Source organism: Dromiciops gliroides, chromosome 2, assembly GCF_019393635.1.
Source record: "Dromiciops gliroides isolate mDroGli1 chromosome 2, mDroGli1.pri, whole genome shotgun sequence".
NCBI classification, from domain to species: domain Eukaryota; kingdom Metazoa; phylum Chordata; class Mammalia; order Microbiotheria; family Microbiotheriidae; genus Dromiciops; species Dromiciops gliroides.
Genome location: NC_057862.1, coordinates 567110750 through 567126934, shown reverse-complemented (window position 1 = coordinate 567126934; position 16185 = coordinate 567110750). Strand labels below are relative to the sequence as shown.

Below are 16185 nucleotides of genomic sequence, written 5' to 3'. Positions count from 1 at the left end.
TACTAAATAAAATATGGGTTGTTCATGCTGTCATTCCTCTCCAATTCTAAATATTAAAATATCTTGTTCTGCTCATGACTCTAGGCTATATCGTTATGAAGTAAATAATACACTTAGGCTTTAAGCAAATCTATTGTGAACACACAAAATACCATAAGACTGTTGTGTTATTCTATAAGTTTGTTATCAATGCTGTTCAGAGAATGGCATGCCAGTTCTTATCTTGTTGTACATGGGCTAAGATGTACTAGGAGATATTAATACCAAGTTCAGAAAACTTCAGTAAATGTGAGACAAGGACAAAAAAATAGGTCTTCCAGTTGTGATCACACTTAAGTAAAGAGACTACAAAATGTATTTACCTTATAATTCTAATAGAATCAGAGAAATTAAAACTTAATCCCATTCAGCTATCAAAACAGATGTCTGGTTTAAAGCTATGTGGATTTTTTTTTTTTTTTTGCGGGGCAATGGGGGTTAAGTGACTTGCCCAGGGTCACACAGCTAGTAAGTGTCAAGTGTCTGAGGCCAGATTTGAACTCAGGTACTCCTGACTCCAGGGCCGGTACTTTATCCACTGCGCCACCTAGCCGCCCCTGCTATGTGGATTTTTATTCTTTGGCTAGCATGGCTGCATACTTTGGTCAATTTTGATAACTAGCAAAATGCCACCAACACATTTGATGTTGTGAAGATATAGCCCCAATATGTCAGAGTTATTCACAATGACTATGGTTACCCATACAAAGTAAAATATACAACAGAAGCAAATACCCAGGTAATCCATGAAAAAGTGGAACAGCCAACTGAGGCGAATAATTATATCTTGTTTAAATTAATAAGAGGAAATATATCATAGTCGATTGAGAGCTGGTCTCAAAGCCAAGAAGACCTAGGTTCAGGTCCTCCATCAGAAACACAAAGTGGTTGTGTGATTCTGAGAAAGTTACTTAATCTTGTAGTGTTCAAGACAACTCTCCAAGACTAAAAATTGGAAAGGTAACTATCTGAATTGGTAGCAAGAGTTTCCTTACACAGGAGTTCCCTACACCCATGAAATCATAGGTCAAGTCCCTATCCCTCAGACTATCAGAAGAATTGCTTCACTTCACTACTTTGCATGTCTTAAAAGAGCTTCTAAATATTATAGTGCAGCATCTAACTCAGATCACAGCTTGTTGATAGGGATTTCTTTTTACTTCTTAAGGATGTGATTAATCCTCTGGCATTTTCTTCCCCTCCTAGTCTTTTGTCCTTCATAAGAACCTGAAAGCATATGGTGGTTTTGTAATAACACTGTCAAACTTGCTTTTATATTACAGTAAAGCATAAATCTATTGTACCATACTATATTGTGTTACTGGGGAATTAACTTCTGAGATAAAAAATTTCTGTGATGATCCAAGTGAGGCACTGGTACCAAAGGCAGCTAACTTCAACTGTTGAGATGTTTCACCTTTGGGAGGGGTTTCGTGTTTTAATTAAGAGAACTTCATAAACAAAGATGACACCATGTCCTTCGAGGCATGATATTTAGGGAAGGATGTGATATGTTGGAATGCACCCAGATAACAGCAATAAGGACAGTTCATGATCCATGAGACCAGAATGAAGGAACTAAGGAAGATGATCTTTGAGGTTCTTTCCAATACTTAAGCTATGAGTCAGTGATCTTATATTTAACCTTAAGAAGAAAAGAATGTGTGAACATGATAGCTGTTTTCAAGAAACTAAAGAGTTGTCATATCAAGAAGCTTAGATTTGCTCTATTTCAGTTAGTGAAAATTATGAAGATAGAATTTAGTTTTGATGTCAGAGAAACATCCTAAAAATTACAATTGTCACCAAATGAAATGGGCTGCCTCCAGAGGTGGTAGGTTCCACTTTCTTTGCTCTTCAAACAAAGACTGGAGGACCCCTTTTTAGCAAGTTGTAGAGGCCATTCTTTTTCAGTTATGTGTTGGACTAAGTGGCCAGCAAGGTCATTTTCCAACCTTTATTCTAGTTTCAGTTTAAAGAAGCTGCATCCAAGTATTTTTTGTCATTACAGGCTATTCTCCATACCTAGAATGTAATCTCTCCTCTCCTATGCTTCATGTAATCCCTAGCTTCCTTCAAAGTTCATCTTCAATTTTAGCATCTATAGAAGACCTTTCCTGATCCCACCACCAATGATATGCCTCATCTAGCCCAGTAACCTTATCAAGATCTTTGTGAACCCTGACTTTGTCATCCAGTCTGGTAGCTGTTAACTACCACTCCTAGATTTGTGTCATCTGCATATTAGTTTAGCATATATCCACCTTTATCCAATACAATATATTAAATAGCAAATAATCAAACAAAATTCCACTAGAGCTGTCCTTTCAAGTTGAACATAGTTTATCGCAACATAAAAATATACTAACATAATAATATATACTAACAGTAGTATTTTTACTTACTTTGATACTCTAACCTATAGATAATATTTATATATTAGTACTTACCTACATAGATATAAATATAATTTTTTAATCTTCACACCTATTATAAGCTGATTATTTCACCCTGTTGCACTCCAAGTCAAAAAATTAAGAAAGAGCAAAATAATGGGAGATAATGAATGATAAACCATTCTCAGTTGCCTCTAAGTAAACCATAAAATACATAGGTTAGGGGCGGCTAGGTGGCGCAGTGGATAAAGCACCAGCCCTGGATTCAGGAGTTCCTGAGTTCAAATCCGGTCTCAGACACTTTAACACTTACTAGCTGTGTGACCCTGGGCAAGTCACTTAACCCCATTGCCCGTGAAAATAAAATAAAATTTCAAAAAAAAAAAAATACATAGGTTAAAGGATTTAGAGAGCAAATATGTACTGTTTTCCTGGAATTCAAAGAGTTCATTATAAACCTGCTATTCAGATGTGGAGAAATCCTGGTACCCTTTAATTCTTATAGATTGATGTTTCTAAGAATAGATCATTAAAATTATGTACTCTTTCAAATTAAAAAATGCAATATATTTTATTCTTCCTTCAGGTAACATCGATAAACATAAAGAGTTGGAGGACCTGGTAGCTCAGTTTCTGGGAGTAGAAGCTGCCATGGTGTTTGGAATGGGCTTTGCTACCAACTCAATGAATATTCCAGCACTGGTTGGAAAGGTAAGTATTATTTTAAGGTATCTATGCATTATTATTTTGAAGAAATATAGCATTTACCATTTTTAGCTACACTAACAACTAATTATATTTCCATTCTCTGAGAAAATTTGGCCCATTTACTACTTTAGTAAATGTACTTGGTTGACAAAGTGACTTCTTTGGTTCCAGGTTACCAGAGTGCAAAATTGTTGGAATTTATCTGGATGATAAGTCAGCAATAACAAGACCTTGCTCAATCTTTTCATGCCTCTAAACCCACAACATATTGTGTAAATTAACTGGTTAAGCAAAAGACTTTGAAAAATTGTGGTAAAGAACTGGAAACTAAGGGGGTGTCCTTAAATTGGAGAATGGTATAAAATAAAGCAGATGAATGCAATAGAATATTACTGTCTCATAAAAAATAATCAAAGGTATGATTTCTAAGAAACCAGGAAAACTTTTATAAACTGATGATGTAAAGTGAAGTAACTGGTTCTAACCAGTAGAATAAAATATAGTTTCAAAAATATTGTTTAAAAGAAAACATCAACTTTGAAAGATATAAGAACTCTGATCTGCAGCCTCCGGAGCGGGAGCCGAAACGGGGCGGGCACCATGGCTGGTATCACCATCGAGGCGAAGAAGCGCAAACTTCAGGTTCTGCAGCAGCAGGCTGATGACGCCAAGGAGAGGGCCGAGTGTCTCCAGTGGGAGGGGGAGGGGGAGAAGCGGGCCTGGGAACAGGCTGAGGCTGAGGTGGCTTCCTTGAACCATCGGATCCAGCTGGTTGAGGAGGAGCTGGACCGTGCTCAGGAGCGCCTGGTGACAGTTCTGCAGAAGCTAGAAGAGGCAGAGAAGGCAGCTGATGGGTGTGAGAGAGGTATGAAGGTCATTGACAATTGGGCCTCGAAGGATGAAGAGAAGATGGAGCTGCAAGAAATCCAGCTGAAAGAGGCCAAACACATTGCAGAGGAAGCAGACAGGAAGTATGAGGAGGTGGCCTGAAAAATGGTGATCATTGAGGGAGATTCGGAACGCACAGAGGAGCGGGCCGAGCTGGCTGAGGCCCGTTGCCGGGAGATGAATGAGCAGATCAGACTGATGGACCAGAACCTGAAGTGTCTGGATGCTGCTGAAGAAAAGTATTCACAGAAAGAAGACAAATATGAGGAAGAGATAAAGATTCTTACTGATAAACTCAAGGAGGCAGAGACCCGTGCTGAGTTTGCTGAGAGATCGCTAGCCAAACTGGAAAAGACGATTGATGACTTGGAAGATAAACTAAAATGCACCAAAGAGGAGCACCTCTGCACACAAAGGATGCTGGACCAGACTCGACTTGACCTGAATGAGATGTAGAAATCCCTTTACCCCCAGCCCCACCCTGTCACTGCTCCTTCCACTGACTGACTTCACTGGAGGCCAGCCTGCCTGAAGCTGATCTTTAAACTGAGGGCTGATCTTTATCCTGAAGACTGCTTTCTTCTCTGGGTCCTTGCTTACCCTCTCCCCACTCTCCCCCTACCCCCCAACTCCCCATGTCATTTTCACCAAACTGTCTCTGCTGCTCTCCCGTAGGGATCCCAGAAGGGCTAAGGGTTGAACACTTTGGGGAACAACATTTAAGGGAACATGAGCACAATGCAATGGTGTCTTTAAAAGCATGTTGTATGATGTATACATTTTGTAATTACCTTTTTTGTTGTTGTCAGTAGCAACCATTTGTAAGACATTCCAGATAATTCCCCAGCTCCTGGGCTGCATCTAATCACTTTTCGTCCCTTTGGATGGTAAATATTTCTACCTAAAACAATGGCCCTTCTCCATAGAAGAGGGTGTTAGCCTGCCTTACCAAGAACTGAATGTAGCCCAAGAAAAGACTCCACCATGGGAAACCTCATTGCCTAATATACCAAGCACCAGCTAAACCAGAAAGGTCATTCCAGGAGTTTGGCAAAAAAAAGTGCTGTTCAGGTTTCCAGCTTTAAGGTGTATTGGGGTGTTTTTTCTTTTCCTTTTCCTTTTTTTTTTTAAAAACATTTGCAACAGTAGCAAACATGCAAACTACACAGACAAGACCTCTGAGACCAAATTGTTTTCCCTCTCCTCATTCACTCACAGAATGGATCATGTGCTCCAGAAATTGAGGTGTCTACTCCCATCCCCCACTCCGCCTTCTTCGAAAAATACCATTTTTGCCACTGATTAGCCAAGTGAAATCCATCTCATTACCCATTTCTGGGTCTGAAACTGCTGTCTCTAAAAGTGCCATTTCGTTGTGCTTTGTATCACTCAGTGCTGGAGAAATCTTGAATAGCTTGTGTACAAAACTTTTTTTTTAATTTTATATATATTATTTTTGAAGCTTTATTTCTCTTGGGTGGGGAGTGCCAAAACCAACCCCCACCCCACCTCTACCCCACCTCCACCCCAATCTGGCTGTGAGTGCTGTCTGCAGTCCATGGGCTGGCAGTGTGCTTGATTTTTTTTTTATTTTTATTTTTTAATTTTTTTTTTTTTTGGTGAGGTTTCTGTGAGGTCTGTGTTAGGTTTGCATCGTGCAGCTTATTGGCTTAAGTGTATTCTCCTTTGGTGTGGTCTATTTGGGAGCCAATCTGGAGAAAAAGGAACCAATAGTATAAGTGTTTTGATACTGAAAATTGACAAAATGTCTTTGAAATAAAGAACCAATCCCTCCACCTTCAGAAAAAAAAAACTCTGATCAGTACAACAACCAATCATAATTCCAAAGGACCAATAACAAAGATTATTGCCCACCACCAAACAGAGAGGTGATTCTCAATATGCCAAATGAGGGATACATTTATGAACATGGTCATTGTGGGAATTCATTTTGCTTTTCTTTGTATATTTATCACAAAGATTTTGTTTTTCTTTTTTTTCTTTCTCAGTGGGAGAAACAAAAGGGAGATGAAATAAATGCTTATTAATTAGAAAAATTAGTTTTGATCTTAAAAAGAAAAGTAATTTTGTAAGCAATCATATAAACAATATTATCCCTAGCCAGAAAACTGGCCTATCCCTCTTAACTGGGGATAGACTGACAAACCTTTGCATATTCCAAAGCTTCACTTGAAAGTGATACTTTATCTTTGTTTTTCTTTATTGTGGGGCAATGAGGGTTAAATGACTTGCCTAGGGTCACACAGCTGTTAAGTGTCAAGTGTCTGAGGCCAGATTTGAACTCAGGTCCTCCTGACTCCAGGGCCAGTGCTCTATCCACTGTGCCCCTGATACTTTACCTTAAAAACATGTTTATCTGTTAAATATATTAACACTGATAAACTACCAAGAATACTCTGAAAGAGTTAAGAATACATTGGAGATCAGAACTAAGCAAGACATTTGTGAGCCCTAGGAAAGGCTTTTAAATTGTACTCCTGGGGTGGCTAGGTGGCACAGTGGATAAAGCACCAACCTTGGAGTCAGGAGTATCTGAGTTCAAATCCGACCTAAGACACTTAACACTTACTAGCTGTGTGACCCTGGGCAAGTCACTTAACCCCAATTGCCTCACCAAAAAAAATAATAATAATAAATAAATCGTACTCCTTCTATTACTGTCCACTGGAGGCTTTAAGGCTTGACTGTAAAACAAGCAATTGGACATCACAAAAGGAATAGCATGATGCAGAAAACAAAATTTTCTGCCATGAAAAAATATGTACACCTCAGCAACTACCCATTCCTAAACCTAGCCACACTAAAAACTTTGTGAAATGCTGAAAAATTGTACTTCAGGTAATCAAGTTTCGTCAGTATATGGTTAAGAGTAACAAACAGTAAGTAGATCATGAGAAAAAAAAAAACTTTCCAAAACACCTCATTTATAAATGAGCATGCTCAAAAGAGCAGATGACGGAAATTTCAGAAAAGACAGAACTCCCCCAGATGCTCTTGCCAAATACTTCGGCCAAAAACCAAATGTTATTAGCAGATACAAAGGGTCAACTCAGTTCTGACTTTCAATTTTTCCAAATTTGCGTATAAAACAACAACAACAACAAAAGAATACTTAACTTTCACTAAAGATATACAGTGTTTTCATATTATTAAAAATCACAGAATTATGAGACTTAAAAGTTATCTTGAAAGGTCCCTTTTCATTATCTGAAGGCATAATCTGCTCCTTAAAATATTCCAGAAATTTAGTCTAGTATTAAAAATCTCCTGAAAAAGGGACATTACAACCTTCTTAGATAATTCAATGTGATTTTAATAGCTCTTTCTAAATCTACTTCTTCATGTTGCAGCTTAAACCTGCTGCCCACTGAGATCATGGTTATTGTCTTTACAACAGAAATCAGAAGAATTCTAGAGAGTATCCCAATCATCATTCAAGTAATTAAAATATTGTTCCGGAAAATTAGCTCATTTTAAGATTATCTCTACTCAAAGTCTTACCCACAAAAACATTCAAGTCATTTGGTGGTCTTTATAATGATCGAGTGATTGGAGACCTGATGTGCTCTTACTGGATTTAAATTTAGGAGATCTAAGTTCCAGGACAAACTCTGCCACTCACTAGCTGTGTGTCTTGGGGCAGGTGACTTAACCTTTCTGTGCCTAAGTATCCTCATCAACAGAATGAGAAGGCTGACCTAAAGCATCTATAAGGCCTCTTCCAACTTTAATGGTCTTTAAGTCAATGGATTTGGCTGCCTTTGTCAGTAATGTTTTCCCCTCACCGAAGGTGTTCAAGCAAAAGGTGAATCATAGAGGGCTCTTGTTCAAGCATGGCTTGGATTGGATGGGCCTCTGAAGCCCCTTCCATATATGAAATTTTGTGATTTTGTTCCTGTCTTTTAATATCATAATGATCAAATAATTGTTTTTCTCTTTCTTCACAGGGTTGCCTGATTTTAAGTGATGAACTAAATCATGCCTCTATTATTCTTGGAGCCAGACTTTCAAGGGCAACGATTTGGACCTTCAAACACAACAGTGAGTACAAAGGGAATATTTCAGATGAAAGCATGGATGGGGCATTTTGTTTAGCCTCATTATGTTTCACTTTCTGCCTAGAATACACTAAGAAAATTGAGTAGTAGTTGGCTGTGAAAATGAAACTTCAGCTACTACCGCTGCCTTGTGGCTCCATGGTGACCTCAAACAAATGGCTAAAGTCCCTTAATCTTCCAGGGTGAGAGGTGTCACTGTGTTGAAGGCATAATTAATTTCTTTTAAGACCATATTTTAATTCCCACAGTGCTGCAAATCTTCCTGAACTCTTAGGAGGAACTGGACAATTTTGATGTTTATTAAATATGATACAGGAGAAAAGTGTTTTCTTATTTGGCATGTACTTCTCCTATGAATATATACATATATGTATCTATGTGTATATCTATGTGTACATATATATGTATCTACATATACTGTATCAGAATACATATATACATATGTTCAAATGAACATGGTCGGGTTGTAAGTATACTGCTTATAATGAAGCAAAGAGAGCCCCATTTCTTCTTTGGCCTGCTGAAAGCAGGTCATGTGGTGTGGCAGAAACAGCACCATAATAGGAATTAAGTGCCCTGACCTACCACTAACCTACCTGATTAGGCTTCAGATATCACTCCATCTCCCTAGATCTTGGCTTCCTTATTTGTAAAGTGAGAGCTCACTAAATGGGCTCTGAACTTTGTTCTAAATGAGATTCTACGAAATTTTCATTTTCTGCACCCTTATAGTCCCAATAACCCTCCCAACAGATACATACTTCTGAACTTGGCTTTCAGCTCTCTGCTCTTCTGCTTCCTTCATCCTTTTCTGTCCTGTGACTTTCTTGGCCTCTCTCTAACTCCACCGCCAAAGCAACAGATACTTGAGAGAAGAGGGAAGATGATTCAAAGATTAAAACATGAAGGAAAAAAAGGCCAGACCTTTTTCCTAAAACTTTGAGTCAGATGACAAGGGGACAAGAAGTAACATTTGCAACAAGACAGAAAGTACATGTGTCGATAAACCTTTGATCATTATGAGTTAGATTATTGTCTAAATAAAAAGTCAGTTTGGTTCATGAAGTGAATTGATTTCTTTTGTAAGTGCAAAGGTTGCCCCACACCTGCCCAAATACCAAGATAGAGGATAGACCTTGAGTCAGGAGGACCTCTGTTACAAGCTGTGTGACTCTAGGAAAGTAACATCTTGTGTCTTCTCTCAGGTTTAGCATCCATAAACTGAAAGTAATAATAGCATCTACCTAGAATGGCCATTAAGACAATGAAATGAGATATTTATAATGTGCTTTTTCTTCCTTCCTTTCTTTCTTCCTTTCTTTCTTCCTTTCTTTCTTCCTTTCTTTCTTCCTTTCTTCCTTCCTTCCTTCCTTCCTTCCTTCCTTCCTTCCTTCCTTCCTTTCTTTCTTTCTTTCTTTCTTTCTTTCTTTCTTTCTTTCTTTCTTTCTTTCTTTCTTTCTTTCTTCCTTCCTTCCTTCCTTCCTTCCTTCCTTCCTTTCTTTCTTTCTTTCTTTCTTTCTTTCTTTCTTTCTTTCTTTCTTTCTTTCTTTCTTTCTTTCTCTTTCTTTCTTTCTTTCTTTCTTTCTTTCTTTCTTTCTTTCTTTCTTTCTCTTTCTTTCTTTTTCTTTCTTTCTTTCTTTCTTTCTTTCTTTCTTTCTTTCTTTCTTTCTTTCTTTCTTTCTTTCTTTCTTTCTTTCTTTCATTTTTTTGCGGGGCAATGAGGGTTAAGTGACTTGCCCAGGGTCACACAGCTAGTAAGTGTCAAGTGTCTAAGGCCAAATTTGAACTCAGGTTCCTCTGAATCCAAGGGCAGTGCTTTATCCACTACACCACCTAGCTGCCCCCCTATAATGTGCTTTTCAAACCTTAAAGTGCTATGTAAATGATAGCTATTAACATTAAATGCATATGTAACCAAAGGGAGGAAAACCTCTAGTGTCATTTTTGCCCAAAATTTTGTACATTTTAAGACAGTAAAATATTAATATCAATCAACTCTCAGTATTCACAACAATCTAACAGAGGAAGTAGACCACAGATATCATCCATAAGGAAATTCAATTGCCACCTACAAAACAAGATGAAAACATTGATTTTCAATTCACTGATTGTTTAATTTTATCAACTGCAGAAAGTAGTTGCTGTTATTCTGCAAGAAGCAAGTAAAAGTACATTTTCCCCCTGTTTTGTAAGTAAAAAGTTTATCATCATCAATATTTAATGAATCTATCATCTTATTGTCAAATTAAAGTCCTCCCTTAACCAATGCAGAATGGAATCCATCTATACCTTCTTATCCTTGGGGATTCCTGTCCATATTTTCCGTAGCTCCTCTACAGAGGATGTACCCAATGCACTTAAGATTTTTCTCTAGTTCTCTTAATATTTCAGGGATACTCCTTGCAGTACTCGAGCCACCAACCTGTAGAATCCTCACTCTAATTACATTCCTGGCCCTTCTACATGTGCCTGATAATGTCTTTTACACTATTCCTCAACCAAAAGTCATCACTGGTAACAACCAACAGCCTACTTGTCCTTACCATACATTTTTCCATTATTTTAGGGATCACCTGAAATTTTGTTTCTTCTGTGATCATATTTTCCTATAATAGGTAGTTACCTGGTATCACCTGGAACATATCAGCATCTAAAAAAAACCTTTGTGATAAAGGGCCACATAAGATCCCTCCATGTGATATGACATTTCATGAATTCGAAGCAGCCAAATGCATCTTCCTGTTCAATTCTGGATTTATATTATTATCTATCCACATCAACAACAACTTGTATTTATCATATGTCTACAACTTTTGGTATGAGGGCAAAACCCTACAATAAGATTACAGTTCAGGCTCTCAAGAGAGACATGATATATGCATAAAGGGTGGACAAAAATATAAAACAGCATATATACAGTTGTAAATGAGAGGTGTAGGCAATAAGTACTACATAAAAAGCTCATACATAGGGTATAGAAAGAAAGGAGAAACAAAGATCATTGAAAGCTGGTGTAACCACAAACAACTGGATGGAAGAGATGTAGATGAAAGAAGATTCAATTTAGAGTCAAAGGACCTGGTTTTGAATCCTAGCTCTGCCATTTACAACTTATGGGACCTTAGGTAGATCACTTTATGACTCTGGGCCTCAGTTTCTTCATCTGTAAAATAAAGGGTAGACTAAATGACTTCTAAGGTCCTTTCCAGCTCTATCTGTATCTAGAAGGGGATGATAGGTGGAAAGGAAGTAAAAGAATATTTCAATGAGGACAAAAGAAACAATATTACAATATTCTATAATTTAGTAGAATGATAAAAGACAGATTCTTATCATGAGGAAGTTATTTTGTATTTTGAACTATCCCATTGTGCCTGAAGCAATTAGTTGACATAGTGGATCTAGTGATAGACATGGAATGAGGAAAACCTAAGCTCAAATCCAGCCTCAGACACATCTAGTTGTGTGACCCTGGGCAAGTCACCTAACCTTTGTCTGCCTAAGCTTCCCCTTCTATAAAATAGGAATAATAAGAGCACTGAATTTGCAGGGTATTGTATGGATCAAAAGAGATAATATTTATAAAACATTCTGTAAACCTAAAAGTTTAAAAGTGCTACATGAGTTCTAGTTATTATTATTATTATTATTATTATTATATAGCTGTCTTTATAGAAGCTAATTTGGGGCTTGCTTTTGGCTAAGAATTTCCAGTGATGTCCTAAGGTATTTTGAGAAATTCTGATAATGAGCCTTGCAGTGAATCAGGATCTAAAAGAGTACTTGGCACCCTACTGAAATCTGAGGTTATTAGCAAACATTTGAAATCTTTAGTGTACTTAGTTAAGTCAGTGATTCAGATGGTCCAAACTCATGAAAGAAGTGAGAATGCTTTGAACCACTGGCAGGAATGTATGTAAAAAGTATAAGCTAACTATTGATATAATTCACTACCTCCAAATAAACTATTTCACCCAATCTAGGTCCGTCCTGTATCACAAAATAAATGGAAAGGGAAAGTATCTTATCCCAAAATATTATGAAAAAGAAATTCATGCATCTGGCATTGTGCTCTGAGCAATGTTTTAATGCATTACTGGTACTAACAGCTTTTCTAATTATTGATGGAATTGATTTCAGTTTTATGTCGCTGTAACTTCATAAAAGCACTGTAAAACAGCACTCTATACATAATCTCTAGTATCAGTAACTATTTCTTCTTTTTAGTTCCCACATCTTACCTTTTTCTACTCATTAGTAATGAGAAACCAGCATTTAAGCTTTTAAACTTCTTTGTGTTTGTTCACTGTAACAACTCTTAGATAATCATCCTGCTCACAGGTGTCATGAGGATTAAAATAATACTGGCACAAGTGCTTTAATAAGCATTATTATTAAAAATCCTTTGCAGATGTTAACATGTGGCTTGTTGAAACTATAGAATCCCATCAGGCCTCAGAAATATAAACTGTAATCTCCTGAATTACTGGGGATCTCTAATTTAAACACTGAAGCTTTGTGTAACAAGTTCCTGAGAACCAGATATGAAACTGACCAGAAACCAACTCTGGTTGCAGTATCCACGCCTTGTGAAGACAACATGGATATTATCCATCTTTGACTTCTGTAATTCAAAGAGGTCATCTAGTTCATTCTCCTAACAGGGGAGTATTGATTGATTATTTTTCCTCTTCTTGGGACCAGTGTAAGAACATAGAGGTGTTTTGTTTGGGGTGTTTTTTGGGGGCGGAAGGAGGTAACATTCAAATAAAAAGGTACTCCCCTTGGAATTTTCATTACAGGTTAAATACAGTTACTTCCCCTACAATTTAAAAGTGATTGAAATTTATCTTCCTTCCCTCTGAAATATACATAAAGAACAGCAGCGCAATTTAAAATCTTATTTTGATGCCCTCAGTATCACCAGAAAAATTTAAGAAAAAATATCTATTTAGATTGGGTATTATTCTTTTGAAACATAATTACACAGTAATCCTACATTTTTTAAAACATAGTAACTTTTTTGGGCAGTAGCAAAAATGCTCCCAAATGTGCTCGGGTTTTCTTTAACAAAAAGAGAGAGAGAGAGACAGATTTATGGAAAGGAAAACAGCTAATGACCAAACAAGAGGTAGAGAATATTATAAATTGCAAAATGGATGATTTTGATTACATTAAATTAAAAAGGTTTTGCACAAACAGAAGCAATGCATCCAAAATTAGAAGGGAGGCAGAAATCTGGGAAACAATTTTTATAGCCAGTGTTTCTGATAAAGGCCTCATTTCTAAAATATATCAAGAACTAAATCAAATTTATAAGAATCCAAGTCATTCCCCAATTGAGACATGGTCAAAGGATATGAACAGGCAGTTTTCTGATGAAGAAATCAAAGCTATCTATTGCCATATGAAAAAATTATCTAAATCACTATTGATTAGAGAAATGCAAATTAAAACAATTCTGAGGTACCACCTGACACCTATCAGATTGGCTAATATGACAAAAAAGGAAAATAATAAATGTTAGAGAAGCTGTGGAAAAACTGGAACACTAATGCATTGTTGGTGGAGCTGTGAATTGATCCAACCATTCTGGAGAGCAATTTGGAACTATGCCCAAAGGGCTATAAAGCTGTGTATACCCTTTGACCCAGCAAAACCACTATTAGGTCTTTTTCCCAAAGAGATCATAAAAAAAGGGGAAAGGACCCACATGTACAAAAATATTTATAGCTGCTCTTTCTGTGGTGGCAAGGAATTGGAAATTGAGGGGATGCCTATCAATTGGGGAATGGCTGAACAAGCTGTGGTATATGAATGCAATGGAATACTATTGTGCTGTAAGAAATGATGAGCAAGCGGGTTTCAGAGAAACCTGGAAGGTCTTGCATGAACTGATGATGAATGAGATGAGCAGAACCAGAAAAAAACATTGTATCAACAACATTGTGTGTTGATTAACTGTGATAGACTTGACTTTTCTCAGCAATACAGTGGTCCATGATAGTTCCAAAGGACTCATGATGGAAAATGCTCTCCAAATCCAGAAAAAAACAACTATGGAATCTAGATGCAGATTGAACCATACTATTTCTACTTTTTTTTTTCTTTTTTTTTTTTTCCTGGGGCACTGAGGGTTAAGTGACTTGCCCAGGGTCACACAGCTAGTAAGTGTCAAGTGTCTGAGGCCAGATTTGAACTCAAGTACTCCTGAATGCAGGGCCAGTGCTCTATCCACTGCGCTACCTAGCTGCCCCATTTGTTTTTCTTTTTTGAGGTTTTTCCCTTTTGCTCTGATTCTTCTTTCACAGTCTTTCACAGACGAATGCAGAAATGTTTAATGTGATTGTACATATATAACCTATATCAGATTGCTTGCTGTCTTGGGGAGGAGGAGGGAGGGAGAAAAATTTGAAACTAGAAATCTTAAAAGAATAAAGGTTGAAAACTATCTCTACATGTAACTAGAAAATAATAAAATACTTGAAAGAAAGAAAAAAGAAAGGTTAAGAAAAGAAAAAATATAACAACTAAAACATGTGGGGTTATTTTAATTTTCTTAATGTTGAATTTTAAAAATATAAAATTAAATAAGCATTTTCATGTTAAAAGTAAAACAGAAAAAGAATGTGAATCCCTTGCTCTTCTTTTTAAGTATGTAATAAATTCAACATGTAACTATCATCCATCAAAACTGCCCCATTTTTCTATTTACTTCCATCCTTCCTTCTGTTGATGTCTGTGCATATTTAACAAATGTTTCAATGGCCCCCATTTCTTCTTTTTTCTTTATCAAGTCATACAAGTCTTCTCAGACTCCTATAAAACTCTTCCATCATGTTTTACAACACAAGAAAATTCCATTACATTCAAAAAATACAATTTGTTCAGCCATTAAAAAAATTCATTTTTTTTAATTGGAAGAGAAAGACATCTAGTATCTTTGACAGCTATGGCATGGGAGAAAGTTCTTAACCAATGAAGGGATAGTAGAAATCATAAAAATACTAGATAAATAAAATTGATTACATAAAAATAAAAGCCTTTCTACAAGTAAATTCAATTTAGCTAGCTTAAGAAAGGCAAGTGTCAATTGGTAAATAATCTTTGCATCACATATATCTGGTAGGCTTCTGACAGTCAAGACATTTCAGAATTCCTATATACATGAAAAACTGAGAATCATTACCTCATGACTATGTGTTCCAAGTACAGCAACAAACAGTTCTGAAAAGAAGAATTTCAAACTATTAACAACCATGAAAGATTGCTGCAAATCAATAAGGATAAAGGAAATGAAACTTCAGGGTTGTTTTCACTGGCATCTCACATTCAGCAAAATAGAAAGAGATAGAACTAGTTTGAGGAAAGGTGTTGTGGAAAGATAAGACACACACAACTAGCTGTCTGACCCGAGAACTGTGCTTTAAAAAAAAAAAAAGATAATAACACTCTTTTATCTTGAAATCCCACTGCCAGGCATCGAACTGAAGGTAGTCCTATATACACCAAATATTGAGAGTAGTGCGTTTTTGCGGTTAAAAAAAAAACAAAACAGGAAATAGAGTTCAAGTGAATCAACTGGGGATGGCTAAACAGTGTTATGTGAAGGCAATAGGATATTTTATGCTATCACAAGACTACAGCAGCACAGGAGAACTGATGAAATGCTACCAAATGAATTAATAGAATAAGGAAAATGATAGACAAAATTATTGCAATCACAAAAATCCCAACAACCAAATAAGGGCAACTGAACATTAGAACATTGCAGTAGTAACCAAATTCCACTTTAAAGTTGAGAAAATTCACCTCCCCCCTTCTTTATAGAGGTAGGAACCTATAAGTGTGGGATTCTGGATTCCACTGGAATATTGGCTAGTTTTTCTCAACTACTTTTTCTCCTTCTTTCCTTTTATTCTAACAAGGGAAAGGAAGGCGAAGGAATTTATTTAGAAGTGAAAGTGATATAAAATCCATAAACTGAAATAAAAGGAAAACAAAAAAAAAATGAATGACCCTTTTCTCAGGGACGAGAGCCAGAAAAGAAAGAAAGAAAAGAACCCACAAAGTAG

General features: G+C 36.7%; 1 protein-coding gene and 1 pseudogene across 1 annotated transcript in view; both read left to right on the top strand.

The window, feature by feature from the left end:
- The window catches only part of SPTLC3 (serine palmitoyltransferase long chain base subunit 3), a 218069-nt gene that overhangs the window by 96179 nt on the left and 105705 nt on the right, over positions 1-16185 (top strand). The window contains exons 5-6 of the mRNA XM_043985477.1: positions 3022-3146; positions 8000-8093. Of these exons, the coding sequence (XP_043841412.1) occupies positions 3022-3146; positions 8000-8093 (219 nt within the window). The remainder of the gene's footprint in view (positions 1-3021; positions 3147-7999; positions 8094-16185) is intronic.
- Positions 3744-4487, top strand: LOC122741744 (annotated as a pseudogene).